Here is a 25,167-nt window from a genome sequence, read left to right on the forward strand (position 1 = left end):
AGTGTCCCCCAAAATGAAAAAACAAAATAAAAACCTTTCATCGGATGTTAAGAAGAGACAGCATTAAGTGATTAACTTTAATCCTTCATTTCCCTTTCCCACTTCCTAATGTTAGTGGCCAGTTGGAAGGAAGGGGGAAGGGGCAAGATGCTTGAAATGACATATCATGCATTTGAACTTATCTAGGAGTCTGGGCAACAGTGGTGTTGATCCTCATCTGGGTCTGCAGGTTTTCCAAAGAGAATCATTTGGGTCTTTGATGGCCATTACCCTCTAAGCATGGCTTCACACAGTGAGTTAGATAAGTTAGCAGAGTATCTGCACAGAGCCCCACCTTAGAGACCAGGAAACCTGGATTCTACTCTCTGCGCTATTAAAAAACCATATAGGGTTGGAGGAGAGGGATGGGGGAGGAAGCTATGAGACTTCCCTTTCTGGGACTCAGTTTTCAATTATCTTTAGAAAAGAGGAGTGAATAATATAAGATTCTGGGATTCTGGCAGAGATCATATCCTTTGGATTTGCTTCTTTCATTAAACTGTAATTGCTTGAAAAGTATTATTTGGTTGACTGGGTCTGAAGTTAGAGCCATGTCTTTTTCAGATTGTCCCATCACCCTTTTGACTGTTCTGTCCTTCCTTTCCTTGCTCAGATAGAATGAAATTTCTTTACATTAACAGTGTCAGGAGCTGGAACTGGAGTTACATCTGTTTGTATTAAAGACAGCTGTCTTCAAGTTTCCATTTCTTACTGGGCTGGGGGCAAGAGATTTTGTTGGGGACTTGAATTTGGCCCCAGGGATTCCAACTGTATGTTCCTCAAAGGTAAGTCTGTATCATTCAGCTTTTTGTATTCACCTCCATAGCTCGTGCAAGACAGCCAGTGCTCAATAAAGACGTACGTACCTAAGAATAAAATGGCATTGTCTTTAATTTCCCCCCAAACCACTAGGTGTCGCCTTCATCTCAGAGAAACTAAGCCCCTCCTCTCCCTGCACACCCATCGCCTCCCTCTACTCAAGGAGCTCTCAGCTTCTCTGCACTGTGATTTCTGGAGAAGTGGCTTGAAGGGGGAGACACACTGTGGCTCTCGGCAGGGGGAGGAGTATGGGTTTATGTGTATCTCCTTTATGACAATTTGCGGAAAACTCCCCAAGGTCCTATCCAATCCCTCCCAGCAACCATGATATCATCCCTCACAAACTGTTCCTCAGGATCAAATCAGCACTCCAGATAATGGGGTGCCTGGGGTCAGCCTTCTAGGTTGGAAGCTTGGGAGTGGGGTGGAACCAAGGGGAACACAGTGGGCTTCCACTGCTGGGGAATGTTCTGCTTAGTCAGTCCTGAGCTTTTATCAGGTGACAGACCCGGCTGTGCCAGGAGACAAAAGAGGGCAGAGGCAGTTACTGGGCCCCCGCCCTGGAGCAGATGGTGCAGTGGAAGCCCAGTAGGCTATGGTGGCCCCTGGGGGCGTAGGAGGGCAAAGGGGGAATGGGGATAGGAAGAGGGAGATTGGAGGGTTGAGCCCTAAGGAAGGAGATCTTGGACTTTTTAAGGACTAAGGGAAAATCGGTCACGGGAGCCCCTTGGTCCTGGAGGGGGCTGTCTTCCAGGGAGCAGGCAGATCTTACTGGTGAAGGAGGGAGGGTTTTCCGGCAATGAAAAGGGTGGTATGCTTTATCTGGTGGAGAACTAGTGAGGATACCAAATATATGGGGATTCCTGACTGCTTCCTAGAGACCAGAGTGTCTGAGGGACTCAGAGGAGTTGAGAAAGCGAGGGGTGGGAAGAGAGGCCATGGGTTCGTCGGAGGGTGCGAGATGGACGGTGGCCCAGGACCTTGGGGGAGCCTGGGGTAGGCCCTAAAGTGAGGGGACGCCCGGAACCTCGCCGGCCTGAGAGGCCCTTGCGCGGAGTCCCGAGTTGTCACCGGGTGGGTTTGAGACCTGGGAGGTCGCCCGGCGCCCGGGTGGGAGTGGGGGTGGGGGGAGCCAGCAGGCGCCGGAGGGTGGGGCCGGCAGAGCAGGGGGAGGGGCCGCGAGGGAGGGGGCGGGGAAGACGCGGGGCGGGTGGGAGACGCGGGAGACGCGGGGCGGGGGCGGGGAGACGCGGGGCGGGGGCGGGCGGCCTGCCCGGGGAGTCACTCTCGGCCGCCGCCGGCGCAGCGAGCGGAGACGGCCCGGCCGCGGCGACCTGACCTGGACGAGCGGCGCGCCCGGGGGCCCAGGCAGGGGGCGGGAGGAAGCGCCGGGCAGAGCCGGCCGCCCGGGCCCAGGAGAAGCGGAGCAGAGAGGAGCTGGGACACGGGTGGGGCCGCCGCAGCTCCGGATGGGACCAGCGCCCTGGGCCCGTTAGTCCAAGCAGGAGCTTCGGGAGAAGCCTTCACAGGGAGCTTTACCCCTGCCTTTCCCACCCCTCCGGCCCAGGCCTCGCTTCGCTCCCCGCCCGCCCATGGTCCCAGTCCTTCCGCGGCGCCGGCCCCCTCCCTCCTCATCCCCTGGGCCCTCCTTTTCGCAGCCCTCTGCCCTCCTAGCCCCTTCAGCTGTGAGGTACCCCCAGGCCTTCTCTTTGTACCAGCCTCCCCCCCCCTGCACCTCCACCTCATCCCAGTCTCGGATTCCCTTTTCCTGCTGAGCTATAGATTCATCAGCTGACTTCACCTCTCACTGTCCCCATCCCAGCTGCAGGCCCCCTTGGTCCCTCCCTCCTCCTGCTACCCTACTCTCAGTCCTCAGTCCTTGCCATAGGCTGGTAGACCCACTCCTTACCCACCCCTTGGGGCTTCCTCCCACCCCCTCCTCTCCAGTCCCTGCCACTTTCTGTATCCCGGCTGACCTAGCTTATCCTGACTTCTCTTCCTGGCCTTCCTCAGGCTCCAGGCTGGGTGGTGCTTGTGCCTCCCCCAAAGGCCAGAGTGGCCCCAGGTTCTGGGGGTGGTCGGGCTGCTGCTTTCTCCCCATGGCACTGCCATCACTCCTGCTGTTGGTGGCAGCCCTGGCAGGTGGGGTGCGTCCTCCCGGGGCCCGGAACCTGACGCTGGCGGTGGTGCTGCCAGAACACAACCTTAGCTATGCCTGGGCCTGGCCACGAGTGGGTCCTGCTGTGGCACTAGCCGTGGAGGCGCTGGGCCGGGCGCTGCCCGTGGACCTCCGGTTTGTCAGCTCTGAACTAGACGGCGCCTGCTCGGAGTACCTGGCCCCGCTGCGCGCTGTAGACCTCAAGCTGTACCATGACCCCGACCTCCTGTTGGGCCCCGGTTGTGTGTACCCCGCTGCCTCTGTCGCCCGCTTTGCCTCACACTGGCGCCTTCCCCTGCTGACCGCGGGTGCTGTGGCGTCTGGTTTTGCCGCTAAGAATGAGCATTATCGTACCCTGGTGCGCACTGGCCCCTCTGCTCCCAAGCTGGGTGAGTTTGTAGTGACGCTACATGGGCACTTCAATTGGACTGCCCGTGCTGCCTTGCTGTATCTGGATGCTCGCACAGATGACCGGCCTCACTACTTCACCATCGAGGGCGTCTTTGAGGCCCTGCAGGGCAGCAACCTCAGTGTGCAGCACCAGGTGTATGCCCGTGAGCCAGGGGGCCCTGAGCAAGCCACCCACTTCATCCGGGCCAACGGGCGCAGTGAGTGTGGCCCGGGCTATTTTAGGGTCAGGGGAGGAGGGTCGCTATGTCCCTGGAGCTCAGCACTGGGAAGCTGTAGATGGAGAGCTGTAGAGGAGCTGAAGTTGGTGGTCGGGATCAAGGAGCACTTGTAGACAGAGCTTCTATGAGAGGGCTAAGGCACTATGTTAGGGGGCAGTGGATGTCACAGGCAGATGTAAACAAGAAATAAGGTAGCATGAGGGGTGAAGCTTGTGTAGGGGAGAGTGTGGGATTGGGGAAAGTTGGATTTGGGGAGCAGTGTGAGTGCTCTGCAGTAGTGAATGTGGTTGATGGTCACTCAAAATGTATGTCTGTCTGTGAGCAGAGACTCTTCTCAGACTGGGCTGCCAAGACCCCTTGGTGGTGTAAAAACAGTGAGGACTCCATAAATGGGCTTAGGGTGCAGCAGATTTGATTGGGAATGACAGGTAAAAGTTCTCTCTGAGAGAAATTCTGAGCAGTCAGTGCCTTTGAGCCTAGGTAGAGGCAGGGCAGAGTCGGGGAGTGAGGAGGGCTGGGTGGAGAGCAGCAGACAGAGCTCTAGGAAAAGGAGGGGCTTGAGGGCTAGCTCCCTTCCTCTGAGGTCTGGAGTCAGGCTGTTGACTTCTGCCAGATGGTCCCCACGGCCCCAAGGGTACTTATGACATAGTCTCCAAGGAGGAGAGATGGGGAACATCTGCTGGGTGATTTATAGGTTAGGGCCTCTCTCCCTTGCTAAAGATGGAAATGTAGATGGTCAGAGAGGGGGCCACTTGGGGTCCTGGATACTTTCTCAGGGTGTACCTCTGTCATGTACCTGCTCCCAGTTGTGTACATCTGTGGCCCTCTGGAGATGCTGCATGAGATCCTGCTTCAGGCCCAGAGGGAGAACCTGACCAATGGAGATTATGTCTTCTTTTACCTGGATGTCTTTGGGGAGAGTCTCCGTGCCGGCCCCACACGCTCCACCGGCCGGCCCTGGCAGGACAATCGCACCCGGGAGCAAGCCCAGGCCCTCAGAGAAGCCTTTCAGGTATCATTTGAGCCCAGCTTGAAGGGAGGTGGAAGAGGAGCTTCTTTGGGGATTCTCTGTCTCTCACAAGGGCCCAGAAACAGGGCAGGAATTGTGAGCTACAGGGGTGAAATGAACAGAGCCTCTCCAATTCTAGCCTCATTCTTGTTTCCCCCACCTTTGTGGCTCGCTCTTAGTGTGTCTGCCAAGGTTACCTCCCAAGGTCCTGGAACACTGACTTTCCTAAGTACCAGTAGTAGATACATGGTGGGGGAGAAAAGTTGAGGAAAAGATCTGGTGCCAGCCCCTGGGAGGGTTTCTACCCAGTTCCGGAGAGGTGAGGCATGATTGTGGTACAGTCAGATACAAGTACGAGAAAGGATGTGATTATGTGCCCTGGAACATACACTAAAAACTTGAGTGGTTCAGAGGAGAGAGTCACTATGGGCTGGGTTTCGGGAAGGCTTTTATAAAGGAAGTGAGACTATATTGTGACTCTAAAGATAGATGTCATATTCCTAATCAGAGTGGGAGAGAGGATCCATGCAGCTAGAGCAATGAGAAAAAGATAGGAATGGGCATGTTTGGGGGTCCAAGAAGATACTGACCTGACAAGAAAGAAGGGTTCACTAAAAGCAGGTTATAGAAAGTAATGCTGCAGAAGTAGACTCAGATTATGGAGAACTCTGAACCTAAGATTGAGGCACTTGGACCTGAACGGTGGGGTCCTTGAGTATTTTTATGAAGAGACATATACTGACAGAATTCAGGTTGGATTGGAAGAGGAGACTAGAGGCAATGAGGCCCCCTGTAATAGGTTAGAAGTGGGTGAGGAGATACGGGCTGGAACTACAGTGATGATAGCAGGAATGAAAAGAAATGGATTTAAGAAACAATTTGTAGGGAAATTGATGTGACTCTGTTCATTTCACTCCTCTGTTCAAAACTTCCAGTGACTTATTTCCTTCAGAATGAAGTCCCGACTCCTTGTGACATTTAAGACTTTCTACAGTCTGTTCTTAACCCACTTTTAAATCTTACCTCCTAGTACTGCTGAGTACCCCCGCAGGCTAGACCTCTCTCAGACCCACTACCCCTGGACCTCCCTGCTCCCCCTTCCACCTTGGTGCTCTTTGCTCCTTTTGTCTGGGGTGCTCTTCCTTTCCTCACTCCAAATCTCTGCCTCTCAAAATCATACCCATGAATTGCTCCCTGGTTCTCCCACCAATTTTTCACTAACATATACACAAGTATTTATTTTACTTATTTATGCATGCCCCTCCTTTTCCCAAAAAGGATTTGAGGTGGCATATGTGATAACCTTAAGGTCCTGAGAGTCTTTGACACTAAGTAGATGTGTATAAAGGCTGGACTTGGGTGGCCACCTTCTCCAATGATTATATATTTGGTTGTGTCTGACTGTGAATGACATATCTGTTTACATGCCTGAGTATGAGTCTGTGACTGTCACACTTGAACATGGGCAGTGGCAGGACAAGTTTTGTTGATGCTGTAACTTTTGCCACAAACAGCCTTCTCACCTGTGTCTGTCTGGATAATGCTTGTGTATTCTTTAAGACTCAGATCAGTTATTTTCCTTTTTGGGAAACAATCCCCTGAATCCCCAGGTTGGACTGAATTTCCTACTCTTGTGCGTAACTCAGGCCCCTATAGAACTTACCGCATTATTCAGTGTTTGATTCATTTGAAGACTGACTCATTCTGTTAGTGTTTATTGAGCACCTGTTATATCCCAGTCACTGTGGTAGGTACTGGTGTCCAGCAGAGAATGTAACAGATGTAGTCCCTGCCTTTGTAGCGCTTATACTTAGTAGACTAGACAGACATGAACAAATAAGCAAATAAATATAAACATAGAACGAATTGTGATGTGCTACTTAAAAAAAAATAGAGTGGTATGGGAAGAGAGTAACAGGGGGCTTGTAATTTAGCTAGTGTGGTCACAGAAGGTCTCTCTGAGCCTCCCAGGTGGGAAGAGTCACAGCCTTTGGGGCTGTATTCTCTTTGTGGAGGGAAAACCTCTCTTTGTTGTGTGAGAATTCCTACAGCCAAGGGGCCGCAGCATTGAGGGTAAAGGGAGGAGGGATCTAGCCAGTTACCAATTAGTTACTTACATTGAACGTTGGAGGGTGAGGGGCACCCACCTGTGCAGTCGAAAATCTGAATATGACTTTACAGTCAGGCTTCCCTATTGGAGGTTCTGTACCTGTGGATTCAGCCACCCATGGACCATGTAGTACTGTAGCCTGCATTTATTGGAAAAAAATCCATGCATAAATGGACCTGCTCAGTTCAATCCCCGTGTTGTTTAAGGACCAACTGTAAGTTAATTTTCAGCTCTCCCTGTAGGCATTATTCAGACAGATAAACAAAGAAGGAGATTTTGCCACAACATAAGAAAAGCAGCAATCACGAATATGTTGAGGAGAAAATCAAGGTGTTGGGGTGGAGTAGGGGTGAAGGGGTGATGAGGTATCCTCTGGCAAAGCTATGCACATCCTTTTCCAATGCTGAAACTAGGCAGGGGGTAAGGGAAGTTGCGTGGTCAGCTCCAGCCAAGGATGTGAGAGCAGAGAGACCCTTACCTCAGAGATGCCTGGCCCACTGGAGTCTCAGACCAGGCCAGCTGGGAAAAGGTGGCAAGGAGTCCCTGATCCCGATGCCCACAGGCTTTCTAGGAGGGTGTCATGCCTAAGAAAAGGGTCCCAGCTCATGCTGACTACTAGCTACTGGGCGGAGAGGGCTCTGAAGTTAAGTATGTTCCTATGATTTTTCTCTCATTAAACCATAGGTGCTTAAGGGCAGGGATCATGCTTATCTTTGTATTCTTTGTGCCTAGCACGTATTTGCTGAATTGAATCAAGGTGTGCATTGGGAAGAGGGACGATAGGGTTGGGAATTCATCTAGACAGGAGTAGAGCTGGCAGGTACTGTAAAACCAAGATGATCAACCAGGTTAGGGAAGGATGAGTAGATACAATGGAACTAAAGAAGCAAATGACCAGGCTCTAAGGATCCAGAGGCTCTGTCTGGGCATTTGAGTACTACAGGGTCAGAAACCAGGCAGAGGTAACTTAGGTGACCAGCGTGAGACTGGGTTACAGATGGGGGCCACCAGCGGCTTGAATGGAAGTAAGCACTAGACCAAGGCTGTGTAAGGCAGCACCTCTTCTGGAGACCATTCTGTCTATTTAGGCCCCTGTCAACAGCGTTTCCTGCGGTGACCAGAGCAGGTCTCGGTGTGGGTGAGCCCACTGGCGGAGCCAGGCATCTGCACATTTCCTAGGTGCCCTTCTGGCTTCCAGTCACTGCTGTACCCATTTTTAGCTGCTTTTGCCTTTTTTTTTTTCCCCACCTGGGGTCCCCAGGTGAAATGGGACAGTCACCTCCCTTTACTTTCTCTCTAGCCCCTGAGCAAGAGCGGAAATTCTTTAGAGGTTCTTCTGCTTCTCCATCTCTCTCTCTCTTTTTTTAGTAGTTAGTAACCACAGCAAAACAGAGTCTAGCATAGCAGTTTTCGAAAGTGTAGTCATGGGATCCTGGGGGCCCCTGGAACCCTTTTAGGGAGATCATAAGGTCAAAACTATTTTCAAAATGACACTAAGATGTTATTTGCCTCTCTCACCCTCATTCTTCCATGATTGTACGGTGGAGTTTTCCAGAGGTTACGTGACATGTAATGATGTCATCACTCTGGCAGCTGTAGAAGGTGTGCTTGTGTATTCTTGTATTTGAAAAATTTGTCAGTTTTAATTTCTAATATGGTAAATATTGATAGATGGAACCCAAATAAACAGAAGCTCCCTGGGTCCTCAATAATTTCTAGTAGTGTAAAGGGGTCATCAGAGCAAAATTATTGAGAACTGCTGATCTAGCAAACAAACCAGCCTAGGGAACTACCAAGCATTTAAAACCATTAAAAACCTATTATCAATCTTTATATTGAAGTATTAATTGTATTAAGCCTGATCTTTTCGAGTTTTTAACTGACTTTTTACATTGTTTGCCAACAATATCCCGCCCCTCTATTTTTCTTTTATTCTTTAAATAGATGTTACTGAAAGAACTCTTCCAACCCCATCCTCAGTGTCCCTCTCCTTTTGAATTTTGCCTGAGAGTGGGAGAGTATTAGATGTGTGTGATCAAGCAGCCAGAGGCTCCAGTAAGAATAATTACATCATGAAGCAAACTCCAACCTAAAATAATGAATGTCTATTAGGAATTGACTTCATTATTTCCTACCTGGAATGAATTGATCTGTAATAGATCATACGTGATATATTTGGTATCTCTATGGCCTACAAATACTTTCTCTGACAGGAATTAACAAAACTGGTAGAAGTGATAAGTTTTAATCTATCATTTCACAAAGTCACATTTCACAAAATGTGTTGATCTGAAGTGTTTTTCTAAAGTTGCAATGCCAATTTCCTGATCAAGGCAGAGGCTGGTCTCAGTGATTGTGCAGGCCTAAGGTGGAAGAGAGGCCAAGAAAGGGGAAATGTGTGACTGGTGGAAGCCAGGTAGGCACCCGAGTGAGAGACAGACATGCTGACTTGTGGCCAGTGAGAAGTGTGCATGGCTGAGACCGCGTGTGTCACTGGCCTATCTGTGAGGTGCACGTGGGCATGTGACTGTGTGTCTTCCTTGTGACACAGGATGTGTGTAGGACCATGCCAGTATGCAGGACGGTGCTGCTTATGGTGGGTGTTCCACGCACATTAAAGGAATGGGCTCATGGCTTTTTACAGATGGAATCACTGTCTCAAAGTATTCCCCCAGTTGTCCTAGGACCTGAAATCTCTTTAATTCACTGGGTGGAGGCACTGTGCTCAAGTGGCCCAAATGAAAATGTAAACATTTTGCCGATAATATTAGCAGTAATTAACACCTGGGAGATGAGCTATGATCTGTGTTGTCCTTGCGGATAAATAGGTACTGAGAAAGGATGGGACAGAGGAGCGGTGAGAGCTGTGGCAGCCCTGCTGGGAGGCCTGGGGGTAGTAGGGGCTTCAGGAAGATGAGAAGCTCGGTTTTGGGGATGGAGTCGACTTCATCTATTTCCCAGTCTGCCTTCCCAGAACCATCCTATCTACCTCTCACAGAGGCATGCCATCCCCTCTCCCCAAATGTGTTAAACATACACCTCCACCCCCTCAACACAGACTTTAGTATCCTCTCAGCCTTCAGACTCACCCATAGATATTTTATGTCATGTATATTTCACCAGGTTTCCCTGTCCTGCTTCCTCTCTTCTCCTAATGCCCAACTTGAATCCTTTTCACTCTCCCATGTGCTGTTGGTACAGACGGTCTTGGTCATCACATACCGAGAACCCCCGAACCCTGAGTATCAGGAATTCCAGAATCGTCTTCTGATAAGAGCCCGGGAAGATTTTGGTGTGGAGCTGGCCCCATCCCTGGTAAGCAGATCTCTCTTTCCCTGAGAGTCAGGCCAGGCTTTGAAGAAAGGCTCTTCTCCCTAACTCAGCATCAAGCCTTGGCCATGGAGCCAACCCCTTTGGGGGCTGTGTGCTTCCATCCAGGAATTTTCCTTCTGTCCTAGTGTCCAATGAGGTAGGGATGGCATCTTAGGAATGAGAGGAGGGAAGGAAGCAAACCAGAAGAGAAAAGAGGTAGAAGGAGACCCCAGAGATGGGAAAGGGGCTGGGGAAGGGGTCTGGCAGGATGTTTGGAAAGCACTGCTGAAGTTACCACCTGCCCCCAGATGAACCTCATTGCTGGCTGCTTCTACGATGGGATCCTGCTCTATGCTGAGGTCCTGAATGAGACAATACAGGAAGGGGGCACTCGGGAAGATGGACTTCGAATCGTGGAGAAGATGCAGGGACGCAGATACCATGGTAATGGAGAGGGTCAGATGGAGGCCAGAGGGCTGCTGTCAGGCTCAGGAGTGGAGTGGGCAGACGAAAACAGATCCCAGGGGCAGGAGGGAGAGTTATTAGGGGTCAGAAGACATGGCAGAGGTGGACTCACATTGAGAATGGGGCAGGGGCAGGCTCTGAGGTGACTGGGGGGATTGGAGGGGATAGGAGAGGGACCTGCAGAACACAAAGTAAGGGGTACTCTTTTCTATCTTAGGTGTAACTGGACTGGTTGTTATGGACAAGAACAATGACCGGGAGACTGATTTTGTCCTGTGGGCCATGGGAGACCTGGATTCTGGGGACTTTCAGGTGATGGGGGAGGAGGCAGGGAGGAGAGTGTGGGCTCTGCCAACCCAGCTTTCAGGGGTTCAACAGGGGCAGAATCAAAGGTACTAGAGGCAGGGACTTCTTTCCACTGCTGGAGCTGTGCGGTGGGTGGGTGGTAGATTGGAGAGAGAGGCAGCCAAATAGCTGGGTTAGGGGGGAGGAGGCTGGTGGGAGCAGGCCTGTGGGCCCCGTTTTCTCCTTCCTCACAGCCTGCAGCCCACTACTCAGGAGCCGAGAAGCAGATTTGGTGGACGGGACGCCCCATCCCCTGGGTGAAGGGGGCCCCTCCCTTGGACAATCCTCCCTGTGCCTTTGACGTGGACGACCCATCCTGTGATAAAAGTGGGTGTGTGCAGGGACTGGGAGCGATCCTTCCTCCCTTTACTTTCCCTTCGTTTACCTCCTCCTCGTGGACTCCCCTGCCCTTAGCTCTATTTTCACCTCTTCTCCTGTACCCCCTCCTAACTTCCTTCCCTCAAGAGATCTGTCTGCTCCCTGACCCTGGGCATCGCCCCTGCTCCGTTCTCACAACACCGCACAGTCTTTCTCAGGGTTCCCCTCTCCCCTTCAGCTCCACTTTCAACTCTGGCAATTGTGGCGCTGGGCACAGGCATCACCTTCATCATGTTTGGTGTTTCCAGCTTCCTCATTTTCCGGTGAGTTCTGGGCTTTCCACTGACATCCTCCCTCCCTCCCTCCTGGCTGAGGCAGGGACTCCCTCAAACACCAGGGAGGGCCAGCAGGTCTCTTAACTTGGTGGTTGCCTCTGAGACCCAACACCTTCCCCTTTAGCCTTCCTTGTTAGTTGTCTTTTAGCCTAGGTGGTGTTGTCCCCAGGGTTTTGGTTTGAGACTGGATATACTAACTAGTGATTCTCAGAGGGCTCTTATAAGGGCAAAGGTGAGCTTTCCATGGATGCCAGCATTTTAAGAAAGTACTTTTACCTTCAGCTTCTGTGTTTGAAAGAGCATAGGGCATGTGTCAGACCCCTAGAGAATGCATCCCTCTCTCAGACCTGTCTCTTGGGTGTCACAATTGCAGCTTCAGGAGCTGCGGAGATACCCCTGCAACCCTCCTGTTGGCTTCTGGGGTGGTAGGATTGGGCTTGCCAGTCAACTGAGGTGTGCAGTCCTTACAGAAAACTGATGCTGGAGAAGGAGCTGGCTAGCATGCTATGGCGCATTCGCTGGGAAGAACTGCAGTTTGGCAATTCAGAGCGATACCATAAAGGGGCAGGCAGTCGCCTCACACTGTCACTGGTGAGCCCTTGTCTCAGCTGTCCCTCTGCTTCCCTCTGAGTGCCTGTCCTTTCGTACCCTGGACTTTTCCCAGCACATTGGCCTGTAATGATAGCCCCTGCACTATCACCACCACCATCTAATGTTCCTTTCATCCTTCCGCCTCCATGTTGCCCTTGGCCCCAGCGGGGATCCAGTTACGGCTCGCTCATGACAGCCCATGGGAAATACCAGATCTTTGCCAACACCGGTCACTTCAAGGTGAAAAGTCATCCGCTTGTTCTGGTCCCCACCATTTCATCCTGACTCATCCCCATCTGCCACCTCTTCCCTTGACCCTCTGCCCCTCATCACCCTCTTCTCTCTGTCCAGCTGAGCTCCTGGATCCTCCCACAGTTCTCCAGTCTTTCCTCACAGCCAGAAACCCCTTCTGATACTAATGTTTCTTTTCCCCTTTCACTCCTACCTTCAGGGAAACGTTGTCGCCATCAAACATGTGAACAAGAAGCGCATTGAGCTGACCCGGCAGGTTCTGTTTGAACTCAAACATGTATGTCATGGCATATGGCTTGAGGGCAAGGGGGGAAGGGGAAGGGGGAAAACTAGGGAAGAGTAAAACTGGCTGGGAGGGTGAGGGGTTTATTCATAAATGATTTCAAGCTGTAGGCACAGTTGAGAGAAAGGTCCTCTCATGTAGTGGCAGATTTCTGTATCTAATTTTTACATCTTTCAGTTCTCTCTCTCTTTTTTTTTTTTTTGACTAGATGAGAGATGTTCAGTTCAACCATCTCACTCGCTTCATTGGTGCCTGCATAGACCCTCCCAACATTTGCATCATCACTGAGTATTGTCCTCGGGGGAGTTTACAGGTGAGGGACAGGTGGAGATTATAAGGGCTGGTGGCATTGACTCTGTAGGTGGTAGCTAGTGGGACTGGGATCAGCACATAATCTATTCCATGTCACTTACCAGGATATTCTGGAAAATGACAGCATCAATTTGGACTGGATGTTTCGTTACTCACTCATTAATGACCTTGTTAAGGTGAGTCTTCTTCACTCTTCCTTAAGAGTTTATCTGCTTTAAAAATGCCTCCCTCTTTCTAGCTTTACTTACAACTTCTCTTCCTAGTCCTCTGAAAATCCCATTCTCTCTACTTCCCCTTATTCTTATGGTTGGGTAATAGTGGGTAAACAAGGGGCCTGAGGTTTTTAATAGGGGGGATGAGTTTAATCTGCCACAAAGAGTCCTGTACTTGTTGAGAATTTTTGTCTTCCTGCCCTCAAAATTTCATATCTATCTCCATCATATATATATATATAATTTTTATCTCCAAGAGCTTATATTAAATTTTCCTAGCAGGGAAAAGATGAATGGGGTCTCTAAACATTTATCTCCTGGTTTTCTTTCTCATCATTTACTCTCTAGCCAGTATTTGGCATGTCTGCTCTTTTGTTCAGAAATACTGAAATTCAAAAAAGAACACTTACTAGTAAAACTAAGAGAAGCTAAGGAAAATTATACTGAACCTTTGGTATCTCCTGATACACTAAATTTCAACTATTTTCAAGTGACCCAGAGGTCCGTGGATTTGTGGAGGCATAAATTTGAATCTTGAACAGGTGGGACAGGTGTTTAGAGGCAAGTCCCATAGCCAGTGAGCTAGCCTAGTGGATCACCTGTACCACACTTGAGGCTGGCTTTGATTTTTCTGCTTAGTTCTCAGGAGGTTATTTTAAAAACATTTTTCTTTGTGTTAAAGCCTGCCATGAAACGAAAGATAAAATATTAGGTAAAGTTCATGTGGTGCTCAACTAGAGGTGTGATGATAAATACAAGAAAAATGTGACTCTTGAGAGAACAATGATTTGATTGAAAGCTGATTTAGAACAAAGCCTAATCATTTCTATGTTCACAAATTCCCAAAGGTTTTGTTGCTATCAAAATGAATAAAAAGCTTGGCAACTGCCTCCTACTTTTGTCCATTTTCCAGGTTTTTCAAATTTATTATTTTCTCCACTTTCTCTCTGGCCCAGCATCCCCTCTAGTAGATCACTTTCCCCCTCCATCTCAACTTGCCCACCTATACATGGATGTACATTAAAATTTACAACTGGCTAGTCTTCCTTGGTGCATCTAGGTACTCTTGATACCTGGGTCTTGAGCCAGTCTTCCTGAGTAGTGGCCATGCATTTGAGGCCACAATGGGTGTCATATTCTTGGAGTTCACCCGCATCATTCTGTTCCCTTCACTACTCGGAAGACAAACTGCCCGTTCTAGGGGAATAACTTAAAGCTCCCCTTTGTCCCTCCTCTTAAGCATAACTCCTCTTCCTGGTGCCAGGGTGCCAATATACTGCTTTGGTACCAGGAAGGGATGACTCTCCTATTTCACTTGTGTCCTTGGGTGGAAAATGTGGAAAGGATGCCTTCCAAAATTAGCTTATTGTTTTTATGGCCCCAAGATCTTTAAACAGCTAGCTAATGCCCATCTCATGGAGAGGGGGTATCCTAAACCAGATATGATCCAATCCCATGTCTTGATCTGTATCCTGCAGGGCATGGCCTTTCTCCATAACAGCATTATTGCATCCCATGGGAGTCTCAAGTCCTCCAACTGTGTGGTGGATAGTCGTTTTGTGCTCAAAATCACAGACTATGGCCTGGCCAGCTTCCGATCAACTGCTGAACCCGATGACAGCCACGCCCTCTATGCCAGTGAGGCCTTCCCCGGCAACCCACTTTCATATTGCCCCGCTGGCCCTGATCATTTCTCCCTAGGGAGGGTGGGAGAGGGAGATGGAGTGACAGTAATATGGTGAGCATTATGGGGATGAGCCCAGGTGGGCTTGGGGATACCTTTTTTGAGGACCTGGCCAGCCTGTTCCTTCTTTTCAGAGAAGCTGTGGACTTCCCCAGAACTGCTCAGTGGGAACTCCTTGCCAACCACAGGCATGCAGAAGGCTGATGTCTATAGCTTTGGGATCATCTTACAGGAGATAGCACTTCGCAGTGGTCCTTTCTACTTGGAGGGCCTGGACCTCAGCCCCAAAGGTGAGTCAGTCTGCTACCCATGGCCTCCTCTACCTGGGGGGCCCTGTTCTTCATCTAAACACCTTATCACCCTCAGAGATTGTCCAGAAGGTCCGAAATGGCCAGCGGCCTTATTTCCGGCCGAGCATTGACCGGACCCAATTGAATGAAGAGCTAGTTTTGCTGATGGAGCGGTGTTGGGCCCAGGACCCAGCTGAGCGCCCAGACTTTGGACAGATTAAGGGCTTCATTCGCCGCTTTAACAAGTGAGAGGGCAGTACGGGGCAGGGGCTCCCCAGGGATAGAAGCCTCATCAGTCTTAGTGGATGAGGTGGGGTTGGTGGGGCCAAGAGGGTGGGTTGGGTAGAAAGTCCTGGGAGTCTTGAGAATCTTGGAGCAGGTACCATATCCTGGCCTCCCTCCAGGGAGGGTGGCACCAGCATATTGGACAACCTCCTGTTGCGCATGGAGCAGTATGCCAATAACCTGGAGAAGCTGGTGGAGGAACGCACACAGGCCTATCTGGAGGAGAAACGCAAGGCTGAGGCTCTGCTCTACCAAATTCTGCCCCAGTGAGACTTCTGTCCCCCTTCTTGAATTTTCCTTTGGTACTCTGCTCTGTTGGGTTCTGCCTCTGCAAGCTCTTGAGAACTCACTTCCCAGCCCTTAGAACCCTGCTGTGTTACATTTTGCTACCATGAGCCATGCTAGCTATAGGCCATGGGTTTTCATTCTGTCTCCAAATGAGCTGTGCTGCCTTCTTCCTGGCTTCCCATCCCTTCTTAGGACACTGCTCTCCCAGACCTCTGCTGTAGCGGGTGTATGTAGAACAATCCTAACTTGAGATGTTTAGCCCCCATCCTGAGGGATCCCCTTCCAACCCCCACCCCTACTTGTACACCTGACCTTGTCCTGCACTGTAATGTCTTTCCAGCCACCTGCCTTCTCCCCCTCACCGGGCTCAGCTTTCATGTTAGAACTCATCGCTGCTCCAGCCACACACTCTTTTTCTCTCTCTTCCCCTCCCATCCTCCTCTGCCTTTGGCTGAGACTGCACCCTTGCTTCCTAGTTCAGTGGCAGAGCAGTTAAAACGGGGAGAGACTGTACAGGCCGAGGCCTTTGATAGTGTTACCATCTACTTCAGTGACATCGTTGGCTTCACAGCTTTGTCAGCAGAGAGCACCCCCATGCAGGTGAGAGGTAGGGGGCGGGGTAGGGACGTGGGGCAGCTTCACTGGGGCATAGGGATCCTTGATAATAGAGAACAGTAGCTTTTTTTCTGGAGTTCCCATATCTTGTTATGGCTCATGTGTTAAGAATTCTTAGAAAGTTGGGCACAAGTCTTAAGTCCTCTGCTTTCTTATCCCTGTTAGGTGGTGACACTTCTTAATGATCTGTATACCTGCTTTGATGCCATAATTGACAACTTTGACGTCTACAAGGTGAGAGCTGGGCTGCCCTTCCACTGACACTCCTTTAAAACCCAGTCTCCCTGTTCCCACATATCTTATCTGCTCCATGGTCAGTTTTCCCACCTGGGTCCCCAGCATCCTAGTGCTAGAGTGCCCTTCCTAGACAAATGAGGCTCTGGCACTGTAACTGTACACACTCCTGTCTAACCTCTTGTGAATCCTTAAGGCTCTCCTAATCAGAATCATCACAAGATTTAGCCCCTGCCACTTTTTGCCTCGGGATATAAGGTTAGCCTAGTTGTCTTTTCTCTTTTCTCCATCCCCTCCAGACATGGAAGAATCATACAGGATGGGTATAGAATGCGTATAGAATGATTTGTTGGGGTGAGAGACAAGCTATATTGGAAAAGCTTTTTGTTGAAGTCATTGAGTTGGCACAGGGTGGGCTTTACTGTGCTTGGGAGTAAAAATGATCTGGCTTTGTAGCAAGCCGTGTGGCCTTGGGCACGTAACAGAAGCTCCCTGAGCCTCAGATATTTTATCTGTGTGATAGGAATAATAGATTTATTGTGGAAAGTGTCCAACATTGTGCAGATAATACATATCCATTCATGCCCCTTCCCTTTGGACTTACTCTACCATTTCTCTTATTACTATAACAGAGAACTGCCATAAACCCTTTACCCAGATCCGCCAATTGTTTATATTTCCCCCCATTTGCTTTATTTTTTTTAAATCTATGTATCCATATAATTATTTTCTGAACTTTTTGCAAGTAAGTTATAGACATTGTGTCCCTTTATCCCTAAAACAGGTCAGTGTGTGGTTCCCCAAAACAAGGACCTTCTCTTGTAACTATTAATGAAGTACTATTAATGCAGCCAAGTGTCTGCTTTCTTACCTTTGACAGTTTAGGCTGTCTGAGGCCCATTTCATTGCACCTGCTTGACCTCCTCACCAGCTTCTGTGCTCTTCAGGGCAGCCCTGTTGTCTTGCTTCCTGTTTCCTGACAGCAGAGCCTATTTGGACTATGTCCTGCTGCAGACCAGGTGTCCATTCAGCAAACGTTTACAGAGTATTTGCCAGGTGCTGGGGTGGGGCAGGAGGATTTAAAGATTCTGTTGACATCCCCTTCTCCCAGATTCTCAGGACCATGGCACTTACTTTCTAGTCAATGTTCTGGCCTCCAGGCCATCAGGACAACTTATAGTGGAATCCAGCTTGTCTCCTTCTACATTCCCAGTGACACAGATAGAGGTGACCTTTTCATCCACCTCTCAATCAGGTAGAGACGATTGGAGACGCCTACATGGTGGTATCTGGTCTCCCAGGCCGAAACGGGCAACGACATGCCCCGGAAATTGCTCGCATGGCCCTAGCATTATTGGATGCAGTTTCTTCCTTCCGGATCCGCCACCGACCCCATGACCAGCTGAGGCTACGCATAGGGGTCCACACGGGTAAGGCTGACTCTCACTCCTGCCTTTGTATCCACTTTTCCCAGGCTCTCCCAACCTGTTTCTTCTCACAGGGCCCGTCTGTGCTGGGGTTGTTGGCCTGAAGATGCCCCGCTATTGTCTTTTTGGAGACACAGTGAACACTGCTTCCCGAATGGAGTCTAACGGTCAAGGTGAGATGTTAGCCCTTAACCCCAGCTTCAGCCTCAATCTGTGTTGCCCTTTTCTTCTTTTCAGAATTCCTCCAAATCTCTCAATCTGATTGCTCCATCCTTGGACATATTTTGGTTCTAATGCATCATCTTGGGAGGACCGAGAGCCTCCTGAGGGATGATGGCTGGGTAAAGCGCTCTCCGATACTGCCAATTCTTCGATTGCCTTTTCTCTGATTCTTCTTTCCATCTTTCCCCCCATCCCACCCCAGCCCTGAAGATTCATGTTTCCTCTACCACCAAGGATGCCCTGGATGAGCTAGGATGCTTCCAGCTAGAGCTTCGAGGGGATGTGGAGATGAAGGTGATGGCAGGCCATGGGGAAGGAGTCATGGAAAGGGAGGATGAACGTGATTATGGGGATCATGGGGGGAAGAGGGCGGAAAGGGGAATAACACAGAAGAATCTGAATTCTATGCCCCCGCTTTCAGGGAAAAGGAAAGATGCGAACTTACTGGCTCCTAGGAGAGCGGAAAGGACCTGCTGGGCTCCTATAAACCCCACTTCTTCCCAAGTCAGGCTGTCTCCTGCTGCTGGGACCTGGGTGGGCCATGGCCATCATCTCTCCACACAGCAGAAATGGACATTGTTACATGAGATGGAAACCAACATGCATAAAAACCCCATCTTCTATGGAAGTTGTTGCCCTTTGCAGTTCAGCCTTGTACATATACCTACCCCTCTCTGGCCTGGTCCCCTTCCTCCCTACCTCTGTAAATATCTGTATCTAAACCAGAATATTTTGGCCAAATACAAAACAAACAAATGAAAAAAGTCATGGTGACACAGTCTGGGTTAGGGGCAACTCCAAGGAAGGGTTATGGGGTATGGTCATGGTAGCTCACAGAATCACTGAAATCAGCAGGCTCAGGATGAGAGAATCCTTTTTATGTAAAGCTCCTTCACCAAGTACAGACAGAATTCACTTCCTCCCCACCTCTCCAGTACAGATAGAAAGAAATTCCACATGGACTTCCCTCAACCCTTAGGAGTAGTTCCACCCACTCCACTACATTGCCCTCTTCCCTGACAGGCAAGGGAAGATATTTCTCCCAATTGGTAGGAATAATTCTCAGGTTCATAGGGCAAAGGCTGCCCTAGAGACAAAGGCACTGGTGTTGAGAAGCTGCAGTTCTTCCGGAATGGCGTGTCCAGTGTCCTGATGTTACTGACACCCTGGAGGAGTGCCAGAATGAGGACGGATCCTGCTCTCCACCAAGCAGAACAGAACAGACTTTTCCTCTCCCCTTCCCCAACTCCCCACACCTAGTCACCCTCACACACCGGTAGCTGTGGTGCCCTCTGTATCCAGAAGGTTTCGGGCTGCTCCTTACGGTAGTCATGAGGCTGTGAGGGAGAGAGACTGAATAACTCTTGGCCTGAAGCTCCTTCTCTCAGCCTCTGGGCCGGCTGCTTTCCCACAGCCTGTCAGGGCCCAGCTATACAAGTGGGGTGGGATGCATTCTCACCTTTGTTGGGGCAGGAGGCCCTGCTTGCTCCAGCTCCTTCCTGTAGTCATGGTGTGTCACAGACTCGACCTCAGAGTCCTTCCTTGTGGGTTCCTGCTCTGCCTGCACCTCTTTACTACACAGTCCTAGGGGGCGTCAAGGCCATTCCCCCGCCAATTTTTGTCCTCCCCCTCCCTGTTCCCCTTCATCCAGCATCTCACCAGATCTGGTGGCGCAAGAGCATCTCCAGCATGGCTTCACGCTTCCCTGTGGGAGGTCAGGGAATGGACAGAGTTGAGGAGGCTGGTTAAGAAACAGGCCCAGAAGAAAATGAATTTGAGAAAAGGAAGGAAAATCGGGTTTTACCCTTAGATCCATTGGACAATCCATAGTCCCACCCAATAATCCTCTCTCTCTTTTTCTCTAATGGAGTCATTCTGGCCCATTCTCTCATGTTTCATACCTCGAACTGGCTGATAGTGGTTTCCTAGAGGCTGGTATGAGTCTTTCTGGGTGGTGCTGGAGGACATGGGTGACTGTGGCTGCAAGGTCAGCAGTCCCTGGTGTCCATGTCGGAAAAAGAAACTCTCAGAGCCATCCTGCATGCTTGGGACTTGATCCAGGTGGTTGGTGGCTCTCTGTGGGCCCCAAGTCGAATTACCACAATAATCCTTCCTGGTACCCACCCTCATCAGCTGGGGACAGCCTTCAAGAAAAAGGAGCAGGTCAAAACCTTAATACCTCCTCCTCCCAGTTGTAGAGAAGGCACTGGCCCCGTGGCAGTGTTTCATTGAGAACTTTACTAGTCCCTTCAACCTCTGGGGGCTTCCATAGCCCTCGGGCACCAGGTTCCGAGACTTGCAAACATTTCCAGGGTTGCTTCCGAGGCTCCCGGTGGCTGTGGTAACTCCAGGAGGCATAATTAGGGACCAGATGTGCCCTGGGGCTTCTGAAGCCTGGCGGAGCAGAGGAACTGAACCCAGGGGCATGACCATAGCCTGGACTATGCCTAGAATCAGAGGCAGGACCAGGACCAGGGCCAGGGCCAGAGCCACTGCCAGGATCACAACTGGAGTCAGGACCGGGGCTAGAGCTGGAGCCAGGAACAGGGCCAGAGCTGGAGCCAGGAACAGGGCCATGGCTAGAGCGAAGGTCATTTGCAGCATAGGGATTCCAAGTAACATGGGAAACGTAGGCTGGCTCAAAGCCAAGCCTCCTATGGCCTGTCTTGTGGGTAAATCTGGATCCAGAGTGGCGCTCCCCAAGACTGTCAGAGGAGGGCTCCATGAGAAGGCTCCGACCGGAGTAGGGCGCTGAGGTCTGTGTAGATAATGCTTTGGCAGTAGAGGCGGCTGCACTGGCTGCACTGGCTGCCAGGGCCGACCTATGACGGCCATCCAAAGCAGGAATGGGATCCGAAGTGCATCCTAGTTCTTCGGAGCAGGGCTGTACGTTTAAAGATCTGAAAAAAGCGAAAGCAGCAAAGTTGTAAAAGTGCAGCAAGGGAAGCCGGCTCACCTTTCTTGTCCCGTTATGCCTGCAGCCAGAGCTGCGGCTCTCACCGTGAACGCAATCGCTTGGTAGACTCACTGGTCTCCATCTTCAGACGCCAGCTACTGGGTTGCCATAGAGACAGCAAATCATTCCAGGAGACTGCGCAGAACTAGAGCTGGGCGGATGCGGAGGGTGGGGGTGGAGGCAAGTGCGCTGCGGGGCGGAAGTCTTAAGCCTGGTGCGGTCTGGGAAGTTCGCTTTCTGTCCGTCCGTACTCGATTACGCCTCTGTCCGGCTTTTAAGATTCCGCTGGCCTAAGGCCTCGCCCTCCACACCTAAGCAGGACTTTTGGAGTCTTTCTAAGGTGGTTCTTTGTGTTGAAGACAGGTAAAGGGCTGTGGTATCAGACAAAAGCCTACTTGGTGTATTTGTGTAGGAGCAACAGTAGCTTCCCCTTAGTTCAGTCTCAAAAGTAGGGGCATCTTTTCAAAGAATTTAGGGGTGAAAATACATCAGACAACAGCTTAAAATCAAAATGGTGAGACACGGGGATTAGTTAACGGGTAGCAAATATTTTGGGTGTGATTACTTCTCCAATAGAAAGCCCCTACATTGACCACCTTCCTTCCAGCCCTTTAGAACTTGGCCTGGCATCTGAATTGAGCAAGTCTCACTCCTGGGATTCAGTCTTTTCCTACTCATCCAGATTTGTTCCTACTGCTACTCTTCCTGAAGCCTGACCCAGGTGGACCACTAGTCATGAGCTCACAGATAAATAGGCAAATGCTACTTTTACTATAAGATGGGCCTCCTTAGTGTCTCAGATCATAGTCAAGGAGGATCATAGTCTTCAACAAATTTTCTTTCCTATTTGTGGTATAAATATATATTTAAGACAGGGATCCAGAATTGAAGGAGAGCAAGTTTATTAGCATCACAGGGACCTTTTTCTCCCCACCCAATCCAAGCATCCAGGTCAAGGGTCCTTGATCATTTGGTAGGTTCAACCTGGAGGCCAGTGGAGCTGTCGGCCCCCAAGTACATGAATGTGCAGGTGATACACAGACTGTGCACCCAGCTTCCCATCGTTGATCACTGAAATGAAGCTTGGGGTTAGGAGGTCAGGATCATGGGAAAGGTCAAAAAATGAAGATTATATTGAGGGGTAGGAATGAGAATTCACAGGTGAGGGGCTCAAGGGCCAAAAGTCACTCACCAAGTCGGTATCCATCTCCCAGCCCCTCAGCCTTTGCTGTCTTCTTGGCCACAAGGAGAAGGTGTCCTAGAAGCTACAGGGAAAGGGACGGGAGACAGGTGGCTTCATTTACAGGGAGCAAAACTTCTGAGTATAGGCCTCCCCTAGCCAAACCCTGGTCCTGTTCTTCCCACCTGTTGGTCTTCTTCTTCAGCCTGGCTAATCCGAGGAATGGGCTTCTTAGGAATGACCAGAAAGTGCACAGGAGCCTGAGGGGCCACATCACGGAATACCAGGCACTGGGAGCAATGACAGGCCGAGGCCACCATGTTACTTCAACAGGGCAGATAGTATTTATGAAATTCCTAAGGGGAGGGGTCCCAAGGGCACCCCACCTGCTGATCCTCATATAGAATGTCCGCTGGGAGGCTTCGATCCAGGATCTGGGAGAAGATGGTTGGGGCTGCTCCCCCAGGAGCAGCCTGCTGGGCCTTTGCTACTTCATTCCCATCAGTCACACCTGCAGCTCCTCGGACCTGAAGGTGGGTCAGACAGACTCAAGGGAGGGAGTTGGCAATATCTCTCTCATGTACTTAGTCGGGGCTGGCAGAGGCTGGGCTCTGATAGCCATTAACTTCGCCCTTCTAATAACCTATTAGCATTCCCATTCAAAGGAAAAGTTTCTCAATTTCAGAGCATCAGCAGCAGAGAGTAGGGCCAGATAGTGCTGGGCCTGGTTAGATAACATGCAGTATTACAACGCAGAATTCACCAATACAATTGATTCCTAACCCTAAATTGTCCAGGAAATCTAGCACTGTTCAGGGAAAGGATCCAGAAGGAGAACCTGGAGGCTTAGGTCCCAGTTCCTATTTTACTACTGAATTACCTAAATAAATCCCTTCCTTTGGCTTCAAATATAAAGGGGGTGGTTTGCATCATCTCTGAAGACTACTTGGAGCTCTTTCCATTTACTCTTACCTTGTTAAGAAGTTTCCACTTATTTCCATTACTTGTTTTTTGATCTTTAAGCCATGTTACCTGTTTTATTCAGGTTTCGATACAATTGCCCTCTTTGACACAAGGGCGTCTGGGTGTCACATCTGAACTCTTACTGTGAATTTTGACTACAGTCCCCTCAATCAGTCAGTGGAAGGAGTTCAGTTTAGTGAACACAACTAACCCCAGCCCCAAGGGGACTGAAGGTAGAGAAGCCCCAGTTTCCCAGGGGCTGAGAGAAGGCTCAAGTCAGATTGTGGGAGAAAGGGACGGGATGAATCTGACCTTTTGAGTCGGTCTGGCAAGGAGGAAGAATAAAGCTTAACAGTAGTTCTCAGTAGGTCAGGGGCCTGACGGGGCAGAACCAGAAGACTGGCTCCCAGGAGAAAAAGCTCACGTCCTGCAGGGGGCACTGAGGAGCTGCCCAGAGCAGGGGTTCAGCTGGCTAGGCTTCAGGCCAGCTTAGGAGAAGGCAGCAACCGTTGCACTGACACTGTCCCAACCTCGGTGCCCGGGCCTGTTCAGGGCGTCCGTCATCACTTCTCCCATGCCGAGGCTTTTGGAGAGGCTGCCGCGACCACCAGTCCGACTTCACCGTACAGCCCTGGAGCCTGCGTCTCGGGAGAGGCAATGTTCCCGGACAGGCGCTCAGGCTCCGGCCCCGCGAGGCAGCAGGGCTCTGCGCGCCGCGGGGAGCCAAGGAGCGCGGTCCCAGGCCCTGGAGGGCGTCAGAGCCCGCGGCACCCCCTCCTTGCCCCATGGCCACCTCTCACCTGAGCCCCCCGCGGCCCCGCGACCGCCACTACCCGGCGCACTACGCAGAGCCCGGCAGCCAGCACCACCGCTGCCGCCATCTTCCCCTCGGCCGCAGGACCCACCCACCTGAGCCAGCGCGCCGGCTCCTCGCGGAGCATTGGCTCCGCCCGCGGCCAGGAGCGAACCCTGCCACCCCATTGGGTCGCGCTCCTGGGCCCGGCACGCCGCGCTCAGCCCAGAGCCGGCCAAACCTACTCCACTGGCTCCACCGCCTCGGTAGAGGCGGGATCTTTTAATCTCATTGGCTTCTTATATCAACTAAAGGGCGCATTTTCCATTCCATTGGCTTCGTCCTCTAGTCAGCGTGAAAGTTCCTTTTCCATTGGATCCCCTCCCTAGTTTCGCTAAGAGATAGTTTCTCACTCCATTGGAAGGACTGAGAGACCTGGAGGTGGGATTTCCGTCTTATTGGCTCTCAACACAACGTCCGCCAGGCTTAGGTTGCGGCTCGTGGGTGGCAGGGCTTTTATCGTATTGGTTCCTCCTATTCTGGGCTGCCCCTACTGGTGGGCTGCGAGGAAGGGGGAGGCACTCCTTCACCTGCCGCACGGAGGCTCCGAGATTGTAGACCCTTTCACCCCATTGGCCAGGAGGAGGGCGGGGTTCGGGATACGGCGTTTATTGGCTCCAAGAGGCACTGTTGCCCTCAGAGTCCCCAGGCGGCAGGAGTCCCTGAAGAAAGAGGCGGGTGGAGGACGCCAAGCGGGTGGGGCTGAAGGTGAATTGGGACGGGGTCATTTTTTAACTGGTGGGATGGATACCCAGCGTTTACCCTACAAGGACAGTTTCAGACCCTTGATCGTTTCAAAGCTATTAACTTACTTGTCTAATAAGCAGAAGAGTACGTATTCAATGTTCTTCCCCAATCAGAAATAATATGTGATATGTTAGCTCTGTGCCTGGCATTTTCTGTAAGTAGGGCGGGTTTGAAGGACAAGGGAAATGCGTTATGACTACGTCAGAAGTATATTTCGTTCTGCTGGAATATATA

The 25,167-nt window shown here is 50.7% G+C and overlaps 3 protein-coding genes across 8 annotated transcripts; 1 reads left to right on the plus strand and 2 right to left on the minus strand.

Moving 5' to 3' along the window:
* The first annotated feature begins 2,117 nt into the window (after positions 1–2,117).
* NPR2 (natriuretic peptide receptor 2) lies at positions 2,118–18,998 on the plus strand. 4 transcript variants are annotated; one of them, XM_014561919.2, is made up of 22 exons: positions 2,118–3,624; positions 4,452–4,657; positions 9,966–10,079; positions 10,385–10,520; positions 10,759–10,853; positions 11,081–11,213; positions 11,443–11,527; positions 12,001–12,130; positions 12,296–12,370; positions 12,582–12,659; positions 12,874–12,978; positions 13,082–13,153; positions 14,668–14,827; positions 15,008–15,163; positions 15,240–15,408; positions 15,568–15,714; positions 16,213–16,336; positions 16,517–16,585; positions 17,841–18,015; positions 18,087–18,185; positions 18,437–18,528; positions 18,656–18,998. In XM_014561919.2, the coding sequence occupies exons 1-22, from the start codon at positions 2,958–2,960 to the stop codon at positions 18,719–18,721; spliced, it is 3,153 nt and encodes a 1,050-aa protein (XP_014417405.1). In that variant the 5' UTR covers positions 2,118–2,957; the 3' UTR covers positions 18,722–18,998. The 4 variants fall into 4 exon arrangements, with proteins under 4 accessions (XP_014417405.1, XP_014417406.1, XP_014417407.1 ...); XM_006187894.3 differs by having other exon boundaries at positions 2,119–3,624; positions 12,010–12,130; XM_014561920.2 differs by lacking the exon at positions 12,296–12,370.
* Positions 18,999–19,091: 93 nt separating this feature from the next.
* Positions 19,092–22,621, minus strand: SPAG8 (sperm associated antigen 8). Of its 3 annotated transcripts, none has more exons than XM_032477959.1 (9): positions 22,556–22,621; positions 22,383–22,455; positions 21,263–21,561; positions 20,414–21,134; positions 20,136–20,310; positions 19,894–19,939; positions 19,694–19,808; positions 19,509–19,571; positions 19,092–19,400 (listed from the first exon to the last, which is right to left on the minus strand). In XM_032477959.1, exons 4-9 carry the CDS (start codon positions 20,957–20,959, stop codon positions 19,203–19,205), a joined length of 1,143 nt encoding a protein of 380 aa, XP_032333850.1. In that variant the 5' UTR covers positions 20,960–21,134; positions 21,263–21,561; positions 22,383–22,455; positions 22,556–22,621; the 3' UTR covers positions 19,092–19,202. The 3 variants fall into 3 exon arrangements, with proteins under 3 accessions (XP_032333850.1, XP_006187966.1, XP_032333849.1); XM_006187904.3 differs by having other exon boundaries at positions 21,235–21,561; XM_032477958.1 differs by lacking the exon at positions 21,263–21,561 and having other exon boundaries at positions 22,556–22,619.
* Positions 22,076–24,246, minus strand: HINT2 (histidine triad nucleotide binding protein 2). The gene is made up of 5 exons (XM_032477960.1): positions 24,134–24,246; positions 22,757–22,897; positions 22,556–22,660; positions 22,383–22,455; positions 22,076–22,261 (listed from the first exon to the last, which is right to left on the minus strand). The coding sequence occupies exons 1-5, from the start codon at positions 24,212–24,214 to the stop codon at positions 22,170–22,172; spliced, it is 492 nt and encodes a 163-aa protein (XP_032333851.1). The 5' UTR covers positions 24,215–24,246; the 3' UTR covers positions 22,076–22,169.
* Between the last annotated feature and the right edge of the window lie 921 nt (positions 24,247–25,167).

The sequence above is a fragment of the Camelus ferus genome, chromosome 4 (genome assembly GCF_009834535.1).
Source record: "Camelus ferus isolate YT-003-E chromosome 4, BCGSAC_Cfer_1.0, whole genome shotgun sequence".
In the NCBI taxonomy this organism is placed as follows: Eukaryota; Metazoa; Chordata; class Mammalia; order Artiodactyla; family Camelidae; genus Camelus; species Camelus ferus.

Excerpts from the sequence above, each read along its gene's own strand:
- NPR2 (XM_014561919.2), top strand. The coding sequence starts at position 2,958 with ATGGCACTGCCATCACTCCTGCTGTTGGTGGCAGCCCTGGCAGGTGGG. Across the intron at positions 3,625-4,451 it reads CATCCGGGCCAACGGGCGCA|TTGTGTACATCTGTGGCCCT; the intron begins GTGAGTGTGGCC and ends ACCTGCTCCCAG. Across the intron at positions 18,186-18,436 it reads AATGGAGTCTAACGGTCAAG|CCCTGAAGATTCATGTTTCC; the intron begins GTGAGATGTTAG and ends ATCCCACCCCAG.
- SPAG8 (XM_006187904.3), bottom strand. The coding sequence starts at position 21,272 with ATGGAGACCAGTGAGTCTACCAAGCGATTGCGTTCACG. Across the intron at positions 20,311-20,413 it reads TCTACAACTGGGAGGAGGAG|AGAGCCACCAACCACCTGGA; the intron begins GTATTAAGGTTT and ends TGGGGCCCACAG. Across the intron at positions 19,940-20,135 it reads CCACTATCAGCCAGTTCGAG|GGAAGCGTGAAGCCATGCTG; the intron begins GTATGAAACATG and ends GACCTCCCACAG.
- HINT2 (XM_032477960.1), bottom strand. The coding sequence starts at position 24,214 with ATGGCGGCAGCGGTGGTGCTGGCTGCCGGGCTCTGCGTAGTGCGCCGG. Across the intron at positions 22,661-22,756 it reads TTCTATATGAGGATCAGCAG|TGCCTGGTATTCCGTGATGT; the intron begins GTGGGGTGCCCT and ends CATTGCTCCCAG. Across the intron at positions 22,262-22,382 it reads GGGAGATGGATACCGACTTG|TGATCAACGATGGGAAGCTG; the intron begins GTGAGTGACTTT and ends GCTTCATTTCAG.